At 43.4% G+C, this 18,017-nt stretch overlaps 2 protein-coding genes across 2 annotated transcripts; both read right to left on the reverse strand.

Annotated features, from left to right (window-relative positions):
- Window positions 1-340: 340 nt before the first annotated feature.
- Window positions 341-1,690, reverse strand: ndufa12 (NADH:ubiquinone oxidoreductase subunit A12). The gene is made up of 4 exons (XM_028399501.1): window positions 1,556-1,690; window positions 1,008-1,093; window positions 730-817; window positions 341-610 (listed from the first exon to the last, which is right to left on the reverse strand). The coding sequence occupies exons 1-4, from the start codon at window positions 1,642-1,644 to the stop codon at window positions 430-432; spliced, it is 444 nt and encodes a 147-aa protein (XP_028255302.1). The 5' UTR covers window positions 1,645-1,690; the 3' UTR covers window positions 341-429.
- Window positions 1,691-2,343: 653 nt separating this feature from the next.
- Window positions 2,344-17,870, reverse strand: fgd6 (FYVE, RhoGEF and PH domain containing 6). The gene is made up of 20 exons (XM_028400490.1): window positions 17,618-17,870; window positions 13,931-15,953; window positions 11,263-11,377; window positions 9,908-9,975; window positions 9,795-9,825; window positions 7,901-8,052; window positions 7,559-7,715; window positions 7,166-7,253; window positions 6,303-6,353; window positions 6,154-6,212; window positions 5,988-6,059; window positions 5,832-5,900; window positions 5,658-5,741; window positions 5,481-5,560; window positions 5,288-5,390; window positions 4,960-5,206; window positions 4,735-4,829; window positions 4,523-4,651; window positions 4,277-4,425; window positions 2,344-3,780 (listed from the first exon to the last, which is right to left on the reverse strand). Exons 1-20 carry the CDS (start codon window positions 17,625-17,627, stop codon window positions 3,738-3,740), a joined length of 3,825 nt encoding a protein of 1,274 aa, XP_028256291.1. The 5' UTR covers window positions 17,628-17,870; the 3' UTR covers window positions 2,344-3,737.
- Between the last annotated feature and the right edge of the window lie 147 nt (window positions 17,871-18,017).

An 18,017-nucleotide genomic window follows, 5' to 3' on the forward strand; every position in this document is an offset into this window, starting at 1 on the left:
GGGACTTATTTCAACATTATTATGTACATTTCTTTGACAGAACATTAGCATAGCGGCTAACCACAACAAGCTAATGCTAGCTACGCAATAGCCAAACAATGACTGATGTGATTCTAATTTACACGTAATGGGGTTGTTTTGTTTTTATTGAGTATGATTGATTGTTCATACCTGAAGAAGCGAATAAAAAGAACTCGGTGCTGCTACTTTGCGCGGCAGCACTCCTGCTCCTCGGTTACCATGGTTACTGCAGATGATGGTTGTCTGTGCAAATGCGTGTCAGATATTGGAGCTTAGATCAATATTAATTCTCAAACTGTAACAAAAGACTCCCATCATATACATCCGTATAGATATTTTATTGAGGTCATGGTACATACAGGCAGAAAACCATAATTTACAGTGTGGAAAATGAAATGCGGTCAGAGTTCACTTGGCTCCGGCCTGTGGGGGAACCCACTCGTGGATCTTCTTGCGGGTGGTGGGGTATGGCACATACTGCTGCGCGCTGCCGCTAACATTGAACTGGTGGATCTCAGCCAGGAACTTCTTGGGCTCGGGGGGATGTGTGGTGGGGGGGTCGTCTGTCATACAGTGCAGCCAGCGATGCCTGAAAGGTGCACATAAAGGATGGACGTGTTTTTAAAAACAAATCTACACAGCTTTCCGAAATTATAACTGTTTTTTTCATACAGTCATATCTCATTGTCATCAATGCTTAGGCCATACCATTCAGCTGGCACCATGCTGGCGTCCACCTCCCACAAGGTTCGCTTCCCGTTCATCTCTGTGGTGTAGATCACCCAACGGTGACGTCCTGAACACAGTAATATAACAGACTGTTTACAACTCATGTAAAGTAGTCTGAAATATTCTTTAAAAGAACTATTTGATGACACCAAAAATTGAAAATTGTTTGGCAAATCACCCTAAAAATGACCTTAATGTGATTTACAGTCCTCTCAGAACTTCAGAAATCAGACATATTAGATGGAAATGTGACTCACCAAAGAAGTAATGTTTGTTGTCCTCATAGTATTTGTTTCCATATTTATCCACACCAACCAAAGTGCCTGTTTTCACGTCATTCACTCTGTAAATCAGATTATTATAACTGATGTTAACTTTCCAAATAAATCGATTACCCTGCCCCGTTTCGAGCAAAATAACGTGTATGTATACATTTAAATACGTAAAAGAGGAATTCAGTTTATGTGTCCAATTCACATTCACGTTTTTTCTTACTGATTTCTGTAACACTTACAAAACCTAACATTGTCTTAAAATGAGTATTTTCTAACTGGGGTTTGGTGTAAGAAGCTATTCACACACCAGTGGAATAAATCCATCATTATCAAACAGATGTTTATCAGATTTTACAAATAACAATGTTTGCTGCAGATCCAGAGACTTTTGCTGACTGGTTTAACGTAAAGCTGTAAACATGCTAACCTAAGCTAGCTTTAAATCCAGACACTGAGTAGCGCATCTAACGATGATTTTCTGTCTTGTCAAATATTTTTCTGTCACACCAACATTGTTTTATTAAACTGACCTGAAGAGCTGAAGAAGAAAACCTCGCACTCCACCATGACCTCCTATTTGTCCGAAAGCCCTTCGGACGATGTTCGCATACTCCGCCATGTTTAGACGGAAGGATTAGGATGACGGACAGTTCCGTGTTCTAAATGGTTCCGGGGACAACGACCTACAGAGCGTTTAGTTCCACATTGATGAAACTATTCACTATTTATTTAATAATATCTAAAATTCTCAGACATAGATTTATTAGCAGAACAAAGACTAATTGTGACAAATAACAACAAGCTACTTTATTTAGTTTAGGCTTGTATCAAGCTTGTTAATGCTTAATATGGGTAAAATAATGTTACTTAATATTCTATTGTGTGTGCATGTATGATTTTTATTTGTAAAACAATGCATTAAAGTAAGAAAAATGTGGAAAACTGAAGTTAGACCTAAAGTATGTGGCTGGTGGCTCAGGGGCTTGATATCCTTTATTAAAGGACAGTTTGTCACTGATGACGCTCTGCTGCTTGGGATGGTGGATATAACTTCTGCCAAGGCAGAAAAGGAGGACTGCAGCATCAAGTTCAGAGCTTTGCCGTCTTAAAAAAATATTTCGTATCAGTGCTTTGATCCCAAGCTCAAAGAGCGACTCAGATGGTGCGGGGATGCATTTGAACTCCTGCCTTCTGCTTACATCTGTCTGCACTCTGTAATAAGGCAGTGACAGTGGTGTGAGATTAAAAACCGCCCGCTGCTTTTCATCCTCTAAAGCAACGAAGCTAGACATCAATACAGGACGACAGGATGTTTATTTATATATATTTTATTAAAAACTGTTGCCTGACAGTTTAGAAACATTGTTTATAAGAGACTCTAACACTGATAGAGACATAATGTTAATGTACAATCATAGAGAAATGAATGCTGGGTAGCTCCAGACTTCATACAAGGTTGCTGCGGACTCAAATCTAAATGAAGCATACATGAAGCTGTATGACAACATCAGCCAAAGAGCTCCAATGACAGTTCAACTGTTTTAATCCTTCACTAAAAAAAATAGGATTTGGGATTCTGAAATCAACACATTGACCACAGCGGTAATTAAATTAACAGTATAAACTCAGAGTACCCTGGCGAGAAAGTGAGTAGTCATGCAAACTGGACGCTGAAATTTGTGAGGAATTCCCAACAAAGCACCTACTGAGATACAAAGAGACACAAGTTCAATTCAAATTGAGCATTTTTTTCACCATAATCTGTATTTCATGCACACCAGCACAGTGTTTGCTCATAAAAACCTTTCTGTTAAATTTAGAAAAATAATGTTTCTGATGGAAACCCTGACTCCCATAAAAATAAGTGGCAGCCTGCGCTTTTTCAAACAATAAAATCTCCCTATTTCATAAATATTAGCTCTTGGCTTCAAAATAAAAAAGTCAATGTCCTCTTCATGTCCATATACACACTTTTACCCTTTAACCAGTTCTAAAGTGGCTAAACAGGCAAATACATTTAAAATATCTACAATATTCATTTCCAGTTGTCTCCAGGATGTTTTTATACCAAGACTATGAAATGTATTTTACATCTGAAAATCTCTTACCCAGAGAGATGAGCAGAATATCAACCTTCCTTTCCTGTTTGAAGCCTGATTTTCACAGTAAAATCCCATTTTGTGACATGATTAAACTCACCCATGAACGTTTGCATCCATGCTTCAGGAGAAACGTTTTTAAATGTTTTACAATTTTTAGAATCTTTAGAATTTGATGACCGTCATGTCAACGCTTGAATCAAGGAGACAGGTTTGTATTTTCTTCACCCAGCAAAATTTCAAAATCATTCTCAGACTTCAGACTTTCAAAGATTTCAGTGGGCTTTAGAAGGCCCAGACAACGGTTTGGTCTCACTTCCACACACATGCTTCTGGACTTGACCTTTGACCCACAACTGCGACTAAACCCTGATCTCAGTCAGCACTGCTTAGCATCAAGAAAATATGTTCAGAGAAACAGAATCCAGTTCTTTGAGGGCAAAGCAGCCTCACTTCCACACACAGTCTGTGGTGCTCTGCAGCATCTGTTTTTTCAAAAGGAGACCTGGAGTCCTTCCTGAGCTGGTGACCCCTGACCTGTGATCAGTCAGGGGTTGCAAGTTGTCTGTCAACCGACTCCGGGCTGCGACGTGACTTCACTGGTAAAACGTGATTATTGCTCAAGAATCATCGCCTCCTGGAAGGCTTCGATCCACCTGAAAACACAAAATACACAATTAGCTACTGAAAGAATATCCGTACCAGAACGGCCTAAATGATGTTTACAAAACAAGACTGCTGGAATTACTGGCATTTTATCCTCAGCAACCAAAGGAAGAAGATAATCTGACACACCTAATGATCTGTTACACTTAGGTGGCACTTCTATGGTGTGTGAAAAGGACAGGTACCTTCTGCCTATCATAAGCTGATTTAAACCAGAGTGCTGAAAAGCTGCAGACTGAGAAGCATTTAAAGCTAAGCAGTTAGCATGTCAATGGACAATTGCAGCCCAAAAAAAAGTCCTAAATCCTAAATATTACAAGTTAAAAGCAAATACTGTCATTTCCTACAAAAAAGCAAGCTGTGTTTCACAAAAATTCACAAATGTTTTCAGCTGATTTCTGTCTGCACAGAGCAGAGCAGAAAAACAAAGCCAACAATGAAACAAAGGGAAGACATCATGCGTCCCATGTATTATGCCAGTCATACCTCTGTGCTGTGGGGATGTCGTCAGCTTTGAATATGTAAAACAGTGTATTTTTGTGATACAGCTTGAACTGCAGCTTCTGAGCCGGCCCGTTCTTCTCCTCTCTCAGGAAGAAACCCAGCAAAGGTTGGCTCTCCAGCGCCGCTACGTCCTACATGAAGGAACAATTGTTCAAGTAAAAGATGAAAAAAAAAAAAGATGCAGATGCAGAACGCAGAAAATTAAATCAGCTCACACAGGGCACATACCTCGCTGGCAGCGTAGGTGTACAGGACTTTATTCTTGATCACAAACCACAGCCTTTTCCACTGCTTCTTGTGGCCTTTTGATCTGTTTAAATAGCCGCTCATGGATGAGTTCTCTGTGTTGGCGGACACCTGAAAATAAAATAAAGTGAAAAATAAAGACCGCTGACATCATAAAAACTGAGCTGAAGCTGAAACCTGTTCGTGTTCCTGACCTCTTTCAGTGCAGCAGGAATCTTCTTCTGTTTTCTGGTGAAGGAGAACGCCCCAGATTTGATGGGGGACACAGACGTAGAGGCACAGCGGTCACCTGAAAACAAGTAATACAGCAAGGAAAGAATCTATATTACAATAATGTAGGTATACCTTTATTAAACACAGCTAGGGAACAAGGTGTTTTAGTAGATGGTTCTCTAACAGACAAAAAAAGGTTCACTCACTGTTCTCCTGCAGCTTGGCGAAGCAGTGGTCACACACTCGAGCTGGCTGGTTCTTCAAGTACTCCAGGTAGTACTTATTGGCAGAGCACGCCTGACAAACCACCTTCCCGCAGGCGCGGCAGTGATGCCTCCTCCATGTCAGGGTGAACTCACAGGTGCAGATCATGCACATGGTAGCCCTCAGGTCTGGGATCCAGATGGGAGCCTTCGAACCTAACGGGGCCCCGCTGTCGACAGCACCCTCCGTCTGACAAAGAGACTGACGGTTACCATGGAGACCCAAGAGTGTGACATTCTTCTCCCGACACACAAAGGTTCGTAGTTTTACCTCTTCCTGACTTCTGCTGGATATGAAGGTGATTTTCTTTTTTGTGTAGTCGTCGATGGCCTTGGCGATGGCCTCCAGCCACTCATCTCTCTCTGTAGCTGAGCTGCAAAAACACAGCACATCATTACTGTCAGGCCCGCTCTTTATAAACGCTTCCTGCTCATAAATGCAATAAAATACACAGAGAGCTGACCTGGCGGACAGGATGAAAGAGCGCTCAACGCTTTCGATGTTCAGCTCATTCTGATAGGCCTCCTGACTTGGCTTACTCACCTACAGAAAAGAAACGCAAAAATCAAACATCACCACCTCAACCTGTGCATGACGGAAACTTGTTAGAGCAGCCTGAAGAAAATAACAATCCTCTAACCTTCATCCCAGCCAGAGAGAGGACACTGTTGAGTTTATACTGGCCAGACTGGACGGGAGTGGTGTACATGAGTGCATCATTAAACTAGACAAACAATAAGGAAACACAACCTTCAGTGAAAAGGCAGGAAACAAGGTGTGGGGTTTTCTTTACATTTGTGTAACCATGGCTCACCAGAAAAAACATCCGCGGCTGCATGACTTTCCTGGACAGTTTCATCAGAGTTCCCTCCTTCAGAAAGACCTACAAACACAGACCTGTTCACTTTTAATAGGAATTAGAAGTTACACCTGCATCAATACAGTGCTGGTCCTGAACTGTGTGACGTACCCGACCTGGCTGAACAATCTCATGGTGACCATTGAGGCTGTACTGAATCTGCATCAGCTTCTGAAAGTTATCCTGAAAGAAAAACAGGTGCCGGGTGAGGCTGGAACGGAGCAATACTGCTAAAAATACACATATTATAATGACTGTAAATGGAAACAGGTCATACCCCTTGTTTCATGATGTCATTAGCATGGTTGGCCACTTCTTTCACTATGCCGAGGGCAGCTGCGTGGACAGAGCAGAAACATCAACATTTGGGATATGTTTAAAGACAGACGCAAACACTGTGGACGGGTAATTGGTTTGTTATCTGACCTTGTGTGTCTTTATAGTCCTCTGAGTCCTCTGGCAGGTTCTTCAGATAATCTGAGAAAGAGGTGTACATTTATTTTAATTAAAAATACCGTTCAAAAGTTTGGAGTCACATGAAAATGTCTTTATTTTATTTTTTTAAAAATGTTTTTTTTTCAATGAAAGATAACATTGAAGTAATCAGACATACAGTCTAGACATTGTTAATGTGGTAACAACAATGTGGTCTAGTTAGAAAAGGCTGATTTTTGATGGAATACATACAAAGGTATACAGAGGCACTTTCCCAGCAACCATCACTCCTGTGTTCTAATGGTACATTGTGTTAGCTTATCATGTTAAAAAGGCTGATTGATGATTAGAAAACTCCTGTGAAATGATGTTAGCACAGCTGAACTGCTTGGCTGATCAGAGAAACTGATATAGAACTGGCCTGGTGACCCCACACTTTTGAACGGTAGTGTGTAGAAAGGTGGACAGTTTACACATATGACTTCTGCTAGGTACAGGCTACAAAAGAATCAAAGGTCATCCTAGCTTGGAACATTTAAAAGGCAAAAAATGACAATGTAATCTAATCTGTAATCTGTATCTGTAAACGTTAAACAAGCACAATGCTTTCCATTTTTGTGCCTTCATTTTCCTCAAAATATCTTGAATAAACACATGTTTTTGTCCACTTTTTTAACAGGTCTCCTTTACTGTGAGTGTCCACCGGGTGGCAGTATAAATCCAAAAAAACCACTGACACAAACGCAGTAAAACTCGTTCTCAGTCCAAGTTACATTCTCGTGCTGCCAATAAAAGATGATTAAATAAAGCCGCGACCTGTGGAGAACAGAGAGCGAGTGTCAGGATGTTTGTACCTGTGAGCAGCAGCTGGTACTGGGGGATTCTCTGTACTGGTTTCAACAGATAGTGTTTCAGAGCCAGGCTGGCACACCTTGGACTCATCTGTAAAAACACAAAAACACACAAGGCTGTCACATGATGCTATAAATGTCATGTCATGTATGAGTTGGATATTTTGATGTGTGGATTATTGGCATCTTTAAATGTCTGTGGTTACCATGAAATCAAAGTTGATAATTTGCTTCAAAATATGACAGAAAATCTAATTTAAGCCAACAAAAAGCTAAATTTAGACGCTTGGCTGATTTTAACACAGAGGCCGACATTTGTCCATTAAAAAGGGTTTCACTACATATACAGTATACAGAAAAAAAATAGATAAAAAAAAAGTAAACACCCAACTCTACCTCAAACTCTCGGACCACAGCAGCAAATGCTGGATTTTTCCTGCACTGCTCATCCAGCAGAGCCACGTTGTTGTCGAACTGGCGGATGTAGGTGGAGTACATCTTCAGGTAAGGACCTTTTTGGACAAATATGTCCGACAGCGTCTGGTGGTCGCTCCTGTAACCAGACGGATATTAAAATGTTATTACAGCAGGTTGACGCTGAACCAGCAAGCAGGTGTGCAAACATCGGAGGTGTATATAAAAGTCACTCAACAGGCTGCTACAAAAAGCAGCTGATGCTTTTAGCATCACTGTTTTTACTGTACTCTGATTGGGTATAGCCTAAGTGTGTGTGTGTACCAGTGTGCCACTCTCTCCTCCAGCTCCCTCAGCAGGTCTTTGTTGAGCTGGTACAGCTGAGGCAGGTAGTACAGAATCTGACTGAGGATCCTCTCATCCAACACCGGCTTGCCATTCTGACGGGTTGCCTTGGCAACAGCATCTCGAAAGTCCTGTAGACACACATAGATGTGCGGTTGATTCTGATGTCATGTCACATACACACTGCTGTAGAGGGTGGGGTGACACATGACAACATACTGTATTGCAGCTGAACAGGATCACCTGGTTATCACCTCATAAACTTAACACTCCTCCACCTCCTACACACACACACACACACTGCTGAGTCAGCATGTTGACTTTGTCCAGTACGCCAACACACACATCCACCTGGAAGGAAGCAGGGAGGCCACGCAGGATCCCGATGTGCTCTTTAACTTGTGCCCTCCCACTCATAAGTAGATCCACCCGGCAGTGAACAAAACGTGAAACAAATCCAAACCATAACATGCACATGGAAAGTCACAAACACACAGGACGGTTTGCTAAATAAACTAAAATAATGTAAACATGACGGCTGGATGATTTACCACAACTATGCAGGACACAGTCATCAACCCACGCACCCACCTGCACACACACACACAGAGGATTATCTGAGGCATGTGCATGTCTGGAGGTCGTCTCCGTGGCCTGAGGAAGCAGCTGCTGCACGGCCAGGCCGTCCACGGAAAGAAAAGAATGCGATCTGACCTCTTTTCTTGGACAGAAAGATTCCCCCCACCCGTCAGCCACAGGACGCCGTTTTCTACTAATCCTGTGGCGGTTTGACTAAAAGCCACGTCTGAGGCAGTCAGACAGGTGGACACTCCACCCTCAGGGTGGGTCGTCTGAACTCTTTCACCTGAGACAGAGCGTGACCTCACTCATGAACAGAGGCATGGCTTTCCTGTCAAATGTTACTCCCAAGCTGTAATGTGAGTGATCAATTAGTCAGCGAGCAAGAGCAATTTTCTATTTAATATCTTTTCTTTGTATAAACTTAAAAATTACAATAATGTATCAGCATATCTGGAACAGCCTCCAACACTCATTGACAGCCTGACACTGGCCTGATAAATGACTTTTCTAATGCTTTCCCACGCAGATGCATGTTTCCTGGCTTTAAGCCATGTACTTGTGACTGAACTGTGGGTTGATCTGAACCAATCAGGATCCTATGAGGAATTACTAGGAGTTTTTGTTTAGATGTAGCCACAACAAAAAATTATTTGCATATTTCTCTCACAGAGATGCCAAAATCATCTTGTCGACATGCTAACTGCTAGTTGCTATGCTAGCTTTCAAAGATCCTCAGCAGCTTGTGTTTCTTCTTCAGTGATTCATTTATGCGGCTGGCTGCTTCATCCAACCATGTGCCTGAAAGTGCCTGCTCCTTACCAGTAGTCTCCTAGGGTGACCCCAGACAAATTGTACAGCCCATGACTCCAGTGCTGATCTAAACTCTCTCTCACACACACACTCACTCCCCTGACAGTGTTTCCCAGAGATGGGACTGATCAAAGAGCCTCCTCCCTCCTCATGGTCACGCTGTTACCTGCCCAATTCTGCCGCTGGGAAACCACGATCTGTCCGACACAGCAACTTTAAAAGCCTCAGCTGTGAAATAGCTGCATTATTCAACTGTGTGAGAGCACTTTTGCAAAGACAGCATTAGCCAAGAGTGCATTCATTCACCTCCATCCCAGAGAAGAAAACTTTGATCAGCACTCATAATAGTCACAGTGACAGTGCGACAAACAGAACATGAAGAACATTTGTTAAGCTCAGCGGCACTCTGTTTCTAAAGCTGCTGAAACAAATCAGAAAAATGCTTCTTTAACAAAAGTCCTGCATAAAATAAGACACTTACTATGTGAAGAAGCTTCAAGACATCCACAAACCTATGACAAGCGCAGAAATATTTCAGTCAAACAACATCACATTATAACGCCTAATGAGTGATGTTATGTGTTGATCACTCACACTTTCTCCGAGCTCATGATTTCCTGAGCGATGTGCACCACCTTCTTCCTCTTCATCTCATCCTCCAGCTGAAAGAGCAGAAAACACAAACAGTCAGACGATGCCACAAAGACGCAAACTCCACAGCGGTCCAGCATTCACTCAAATCACCATGATCACAGGATCCTGTGAACCATTGGGCCTGAAAGCATAGCAGCAACCTTCCCCTTCTACACGCCTGTCTCCTCTCCCTGTCCCTTTCTGCTGGTGTGTGTTGTTGAATGATAATGGGGAGGCGGTCTCCATCAATGACTTAATTTGGCCAGCAGCCTTGCCCCCCCCCTGCCTTAGTGAAATGTCCTCCTGGTCCTATCGAAGCCTGATTTTGTGTTACCACCGCAGCTTTGAGAGGCATCACACACAGGTGCTGACAGTATCATAGAGAGGGTCACACAGGACGAAGAAAAAACTACTTCAGTCATGGAGAGAGCTATTCCTGAACCTGCAGCCCTTCTGTGTTTGCTCACCATCCCCCTCTTTTCAACACACACACACACAGACACACACACTTCTGGAAAGCTGTGTGACAGGCAACAAACACAACTGGCAGCATGCAGGCACACGGTCTCCTGTGGTTGCAGGAAGTGATACGAGGTGTTCAACGTGACCTGTAAACACTGTGTGCCTTTTTCCCATAGAGGTTAGCACTTAACTGCTGCTCACTTACATTCCCAAGAGTGAATAATAATCATTATTAATCAATTTATGAGGATGAGATTGAGTCAAGGGGTTCATCTCAACAAACAATGCAGGTTAAAATAAACCAGAGATGCCCCAGAGAGACGGAGTTTTACCAAAAGTAAATAGCATTACCACAGGGTGAAAATAGCACCCCATTTTGAATTGATTCATTTACCCTTTGTAAGCAATGAAACACAGGAAGCAGAAAACTTTCCACTGTCAGCTCTGAGAACACAATAGCAAGATGACAATCTCCACTCTTGGCCATATTTTAGGATGCTGTGTGGCCATCATTTCAAGCAAAGCTGTGTCTATTCATAAATCTAGGATAGACACCAATCACAGCCACTTGAATGCAGTAATGTAACAATTCACAAAGAAGGAAACTGCTTTAGAGTGCAAGGAAAAGTCAGCATGACATCACATGATACACTGTATGTGGATGATGGTTTTATGACCCATAACAGACTTCATTAAAGCAGGTGAACTGCAGAGGGTGGAGGTATGATGGTGCAGTAAAGTAATAAATGGAAATGACCCGTCATCAAGTGCATGCAAACATTTCAGTTTCAATTTGACCTAATTGCTGTGTTGTCTTACAGCTGAATTCCCCTGATAGGGCTTGGTAACTGTACCTGGCGGTCTGCCTCATCCAGGTGCTCCTTACTGGAGGTGGAGCTGTTGTCCTCTTCCTCAGAACTGTGAATTACCTCCTCTTCCTCAGAGTGGACGTCCTGTCCCGGCCAGCCGCTGCTCACCAAAAATACAAAAAAACAAAACCGCACATTCAACAACACAGACGGAGGCGTGACAGTCACACAAAGATTAAACGGTGGCAAAATGTAGCTTTTCTTCATGAGAAATGTTTGAAATGTGCGACAGAGATGCCGGGCTGGGCAGCAGAGGAGTGTGTGTGTGTTCAGACAAACACTCCCTGGACAAACAAAGATTAAAGAAGCCTTGTGCAATGTGGGAGATGTGATGAATAGAATATACAATGTTCTTTAAAACATATGAGTCAGTACGAGAAACTCATTCAGAGGTTTGGATGACCAGGCTTTTAGAGACTGAACAAGTGCAGACGGTGGTCAAGCAGAAGAAAACATTACAGCTGAAAAATGAAACCAAACAAAACATGAAGGTGTAATCTGTTGCTGAAATTTAATTGGCTAATGTATATAATTCATGTATAAAAATGACATTAAATCGACAATTTAATATCATGAAAAATGAGCTGCTGAAGTGTCTGTGTGTTTCTGCACCATGTCTCTTTATTAGCCCAGCAACTGGCAGTGAACTGACATGCTGGCTCGGGTCCTCCCACAGTGCTGTCTGCCAGGTTAGTACAAGCGGCAACATGCTTTTGTGTGTCACTAATGTTTTGATCTGTCTCTTATAGTCGTCTATGTAGAATTAAGCTGTCTGAGTTCAAAGACTGATGAGCTAATATTTCAGAACTAATGTGTTTCGCCCTTCATGTAAACACTGATCTGTGTGGACATCTTCCACAAGGAGGGTGATGGCTCAGAATAAATATTAGATAAAGATGGTGGGAGTCCAGAAATTCTCACATTTCCTTTCACTCTCTCGCCCACTCTTTCCACTTCCTTGTTTTTCTTACCTAAATCTGAATGCACACTGGCTCTTCCTCCATCTTTTTCCCCCCCACGCTTCTTTCTCCCCGTATGCTTTCTCTATAGTGGAGCACTCCAGCGTGCTGGGTCAGGCACAGAGTGCCACTTGTTTACAGCCTGAGGCTACTTACATAAACTTAACAGGCTCAGATGCCTGGGAAACACTACAGATTCACTCTGCTCTCCGGCACACAACCGCTCTGCATACCAGACTGAATTAAGACGCAGGGCACATCTTAATTGTTTCAACGGTTCATTTCACACCAGTGTAACCGCGGCGTCCACCGACGTGACCCTGAACGCATCACTTGTAATGTGGCTGAGCATACTGATGCGATCTGTCTGTGATTTGGACATGGATTTAAAATAGCAAAATCTGTTGTTTCTAGCTTCTCAAAGCCACAGTGATCAATGCTTTCTATTGATTAAATGTACATGTATGTTATTATCACCCAGAGAGACCTGAACCGTTTCCACTTTGCAACCCTAACTTTTTATCTCCTTCTCTACAGATAAAGTGGCTTTGCTATTCTGCTGATCTCAGCTTCATTTCCCTCCATGTTACAAGAGACGTTGTGGGTGAAGGCTGGACGTGAAGCACGAGAGAGGAAGAAATAAAGACACCCAACATAAGACTATATCGCTATCTGTATAAGCGATACAGGAGGACCCTATATTTATTTTTGTTTTGTAGGAATCTTATTTTCAAGACAAAAAATGTCAATTTTTAGAACTATAGGTTGGATGATTCTTTTACCTGTTAGAGCTAGAAATTAAAGAACATAAATTTGAAAAGATCTCAGGAGCCACTGACTGGATTTTAATCCTGATCCAGATGTGCTGCATCAGGACAGCATAGGTGACAGATAATTAATTCCTAAGTTGTTTACCTGTATGGCTTTTATTATGTTTTCTCCACTACTTCTTTATTAACTTATTTGTTTCTTAAATATTGTACTTGTATTTTAACTGTATACAGGTTTTTATGTTGTTTTGTTCTGTCAGTCTGAGAACAAATCTCACTACAGATTTTCTCACAGAGCACGAGAAGAAAAATGGATGATGAGGTTAAGAGGAGGCTAAACCCGGTGCGAGGGCGGGCAGGCCGAAGAGAAGGAGGAGGCCGGTGGTTGCTGGAGGTTTATTTTCCCTGTTCTAGAGCTCTGTGTGGCGTTTTCTGCGATTCTCAGACATTTCCTGCTCTGGCCACTGAAAATAACCCACAGGAAAACAGGCGGACCTGCTGCACATCAATGCTCTATTCAAATTCAACGCCACTGGCTCCAAGGCTGACTGTTCACACCGCTGTAAACACAAACTGCTCATGTCACCTGTGCACACTGCAGCTGTGGGTCACCTGGAATCCCGGGGCAGCAGCAGCAGCAGCAGCAGCAGAGGTTTGGTGCTGTGTGGCAGGTTTGGACCTTGGCCTACATCAACTCTCTGGCTCATTTTTTTCAGTTGCACAAACCCAGGAACACTATTGTTTCTGATATAAAACTGTCTTTCACCGTTTTTGTCCTCAAAAGACATGTCCTTAACTTTTTGTGATGATGAACTGTAAGCACACAAATATCTGCACTCTGAAGCTACGTCACATGATGGAAACTCCCATCTTAGTTGCCACCCACCAAGTGCTTAATATCTACTTTTTATAAGGGGACTGTACCTCTCATATTCGTGGTCCTGACACCTGTGATAGGGATCCTGCACTTCGTAGATGTCGGCTGCTTCTGGGTCATGTGGCCAGCCCAGCCTGGCACTGTGAAACGGCAGGTTCATATACTCCGGGATCTCCTCGTACAGTGGCACATTCTCATACTCCACTGACTCCACGTCTTCTCCGCAAATGTCAGCCTCCCCTATGCAGCTATTGGGCCGATCAAGGCTTTTCTCGCCATGGTGGGACTCGGCGCTCGTACAGTCCAGGGACTGCCCTCCCTTGGCCAGCAGCTTCGGCAGCATCTTTACAGACAGCCGGAGTTCCAGCAGCTTCCGTAAAGAGAGGCTCCTCTTTTGAGAGTTGGCTCTGGTCGCCAGGTCAGCTGCAGAGAAGGACTGTGCCCTCTGCTTGCCCCCCAGTGCCGGGGCCCGGCTCTTTGGCGGCACGCTGCTCCTGGTGGGCATCTGTCTGCTGAAAAAGGTCACACAAGGTCGTGTGAAGCGCCAAGCTGTTTTCTCCTGAGGGGGTGCAGGCAGCTCCCTCATGGGGGTGTTGGCATGTGGAGGTGCTGGAGGGCAGATTGAGGGTGGAGGAGGCGCAGGAAGGCTGTGTCTCTGAGGTTTTCTAGGTGGAGCCCTCGGTGATGGCTGATCATCAGCGGAGAAGGCTTTCCTGGCAGTGACCAGAGGAGGATTGCAGCCGAGTTTGATCTGTTTAGGGAGGCTGTGAGTGATCGGGTACCGTTCAAAGTCACCATACCCGTCCTCCTCATCCTCCTCCACCCGGTGCTCTTTATCCTCTGAGTCAGGTTGTGAGAGCAGGTCTAAGGAGTGGGAGGTGTTTTTGTTAAGAGATGGAGGCATACGGACTGTTCTGTGGAGGCGCGGGGACAGGGAGGTCTGCCGAGGAGGCGGGACTGGCACATCAGTCTCATCATCGTCCAAATCTGAGTCTTTTGTTGGAAAAGGGTCATTATATTTGTCCTCTTTGAGCTCCTTGGTCTCCAAACTGAGAGACAGACCAGCTAGACTCAGTTTCCCCTCCGGCACCTCAGCCGCTTGTTTCTGTTCCTCCACCGCTGCCTGATCCTGGTTGACGCTCTCCACGCCATCTTGTCTCACCAGAGCTGGCTTTTTAAGCCTGCGTGGCTGAGGGACGGGGAGAGGCTTGCTGGGAGCAGCAGGGACCTGCAGCTCAGGGTGTGACCGGGTGCTGATAGCATCGCTGCTGTCTACAGACGACTCAGGCGGACCGACAGCTGAAAGGACAATGATGCTGCCTGCAACATCACAGGCAGACTCACAGTCTGCTGAGTCTGTGTTTTGGGCCTCTGTCTGTTCTTTCGATACATCAAGCTCAGCAGCAACAGTTTCTTGGTCTTTTACAGTCTCTGAATCCTTCGGCTCCTCAGTCCTCTGTGCCTCTTTGTTTACCAATCCCTTATCAAGGTGTCTCTGTCGTTGGGGTTTATCTCTGGGTTTTTTGCTAATCCGTCCACCTTCACCCTTATCTATAACTACACCCTCCTGTCGGCTGTCTCTTTTCTCTTTTGGACTCCATTGTGAGAATCCTTCTGTAGAAATGCCATTCTGCAACAGGTCTTTGTGCAAATCGCCCCCGGTCTCAGATGCATTTCCATTTTCCAGAGGCTGACACTGAGAGCAGTCCTCCTGCCCATAGGAGCAGGTGGGGATAATGTAATCCGATTCACGTCTGCTGCTCTGTGATAAAATCCCATTTTTGGAGTTGAGGAGAGAAAGGCTATCATGTAAAGCCTCCTGAGACAGGATGAGGGGTTCAGCGGGTTTGGGTGGTGGAGGTGAAACAGGGGGAGGGGAAGCTGTGGATCTGGGGATGCATGGTTTAGGGGCAACAGCCGGTTTGGCCCTCTTGAGAGTGGCAGGGGAAGGCTGGGAGACCACTGAGGACTGGGAGAGGAGTCCCGGTTTGGGGGCGATGGGTGGGGGAGAGGGTTTGGTGGCAGCAGCAGGGAGTTTAGGTTTGGGAGCTAACGGCGGCTTCTTCACACCTGCATGGACATAAAGACAAAAAAAAACAATAAGAATTTCCTCACACTTCATTGAATGAATGCTGCAGCAGAGAAACGCATGCTTTTAACCCCACATCCTCAAATACACACAGACAGCTGCAGGCAGGGGTTAAAGCTCGGGTCAAACAGGCAGTCTTATAGGGGTCAGAGGGGGAGAACTGAGAAATAAAGCAGAGACCAGCATTAGACTTTGTTTGATCCATCATACAGTATTAACTGTTAGTGGCTGTCTGTTGCTGTACATGCAGAGTAAAACTGGATTATTCAATTCAGATTCACAATTAAATTTGTGCCCTCCTTCCTGCTCTTGAAAGAGCCTGGCATGTTCGGTATGCCTGGGCTGATACTTTGTACTCTATATTTAACTCATGTTTATTGTTTCTTCTTGGTCCAATTTACATTTAGGTAATTGTTTTTAGATAATTACATGTTTATAATCATATTTATGGTAGTTTTGCATCATGCTAGGAGTTCAAATTGCTGATTTTCCCACACGAATGTAATAAGACTGGACTTTGTTGACATACGTAGAATCCCATAACCTGTTTAAATAAAGTTTTTTTAAACCACTAATAAAAAGTGGTGAATTAAGATTGTAGGACATATTTTCCGCTCTACTGGATGAAACTGTTGGCTGGCCGACACCACGAGAAGTGGAGTCATCGAGCGGATGTTTCCGAAAAGGCCAAAAAACGCCCCCCCCCCCCATGCTTGTTGTAGAGAGCCTCGCTCCAAACTCCATCCAGAAATAACAACATATAAAATCGCTGAGATTATTAGGCGACATACGTCTGTAATAAAACACTAATTATTATTTTCTTCTAACAATAGGGACACATTTTAATTCGGCGTATAATTCATATTAGAAAAGCCAAACTTTAAGGAGTGTTTTAAAGACATTAAAGTTAAGAGTGGATGGTGGTGGGGAGCAGTGTCAAGCTACAACTTTAACCTACTGTTATTTGTGTTTTACCCATAAGCCGACTTTACAAAGACAAGTCAACACAGCACTTCAGATAATAAACAGGGTCCTCAGTGATACATGAACCAACACAGCCCGAATAAACTTTAAACCACCATATTTTGAGTGGAATCTGGCCTTATGTTTGGCCGTAAAAAGAGATCAGGGCTAAAACATGAAAAAAAGAACATGCCCTTTTTATTAAAAACAATTCACTGAAGGCATCCGTCTTCATCCAAGAGCTCGGTAAGTGTTTTATATGAAATGTTAGCATTGCAGCTTATTATTAAGTCCCGACTCGTACCAACAGCAGGACAGATGTTTAAGACAAAGGATTTAACCCCCTCCAGCTGCAACAGAATCTACAATAACAGATCAGAAAGAGGATTTCTGATCATGAGTTATGATTGTGTTTTCAGAAAGCTCTAAAACTGAGGTCAAGAGCATTCACTTTTATATCTTTTTGAAAGCTGTTATTAAGAAAAACTGTAATTAACTCTGGCAGGGTAAAAATAGAGTGGATGCTATCGACCGTTACAACTCTGAAACAGCGCTGTTTTGTCCACTTTGTACCAACAAACCAGAAAAAAAACATTTGTATTTAGTTTTAGTTAACAACAACAGACTGAAATCTTTTTTTTTCAATTTTTTTTTGCAAAGTAAGCTCTCCCACGAAACAGACCTGTGCTCATGACTCCCGACTTGCTCCTTTCTCCATGAGTAAATTTACTTTCAATGGAATTGCGAGAAAATCTGCGTTTTTTCCTCCTTCGACACCATTGTCAGCGTGGAAAACACTCAGCGGAGAAAACATGCAGATCCATCGCGGTTACTCCTTATCTGTTCAGCGAATGCACGGATAAAGTCTTTACGCCTGTTACTTTTTCCATTTTTCTAAGTTTTCAGCCACGGTGCTTTGCCCAACGGTGAATTCCGACGACACCACTTAACAGCACACTTCCGGTTTTAGTTAAAAAATAAGTCTGTTGTTAAAAAGGATTGTATTGAAAATATTTGAATATGGTGTAAATGAGTAGGCTAAAGCAAATATGTTATTTAAATGTATGTCTATAAGAAATTGA

Source organism: Parambassis ranga, chromosome 2 (assembly GCF_900634625.1).
Source record: "Parambassis ranga chromosome 2, fParRan2.1, whole genome shotgun sequence".
NCBI classification, from domain to species: domain Eukaryota; kingdom Metazoa; phylum Chordata; class Actinopteri; family Ambassidae; genus Parambassis; species Parambassis ranga.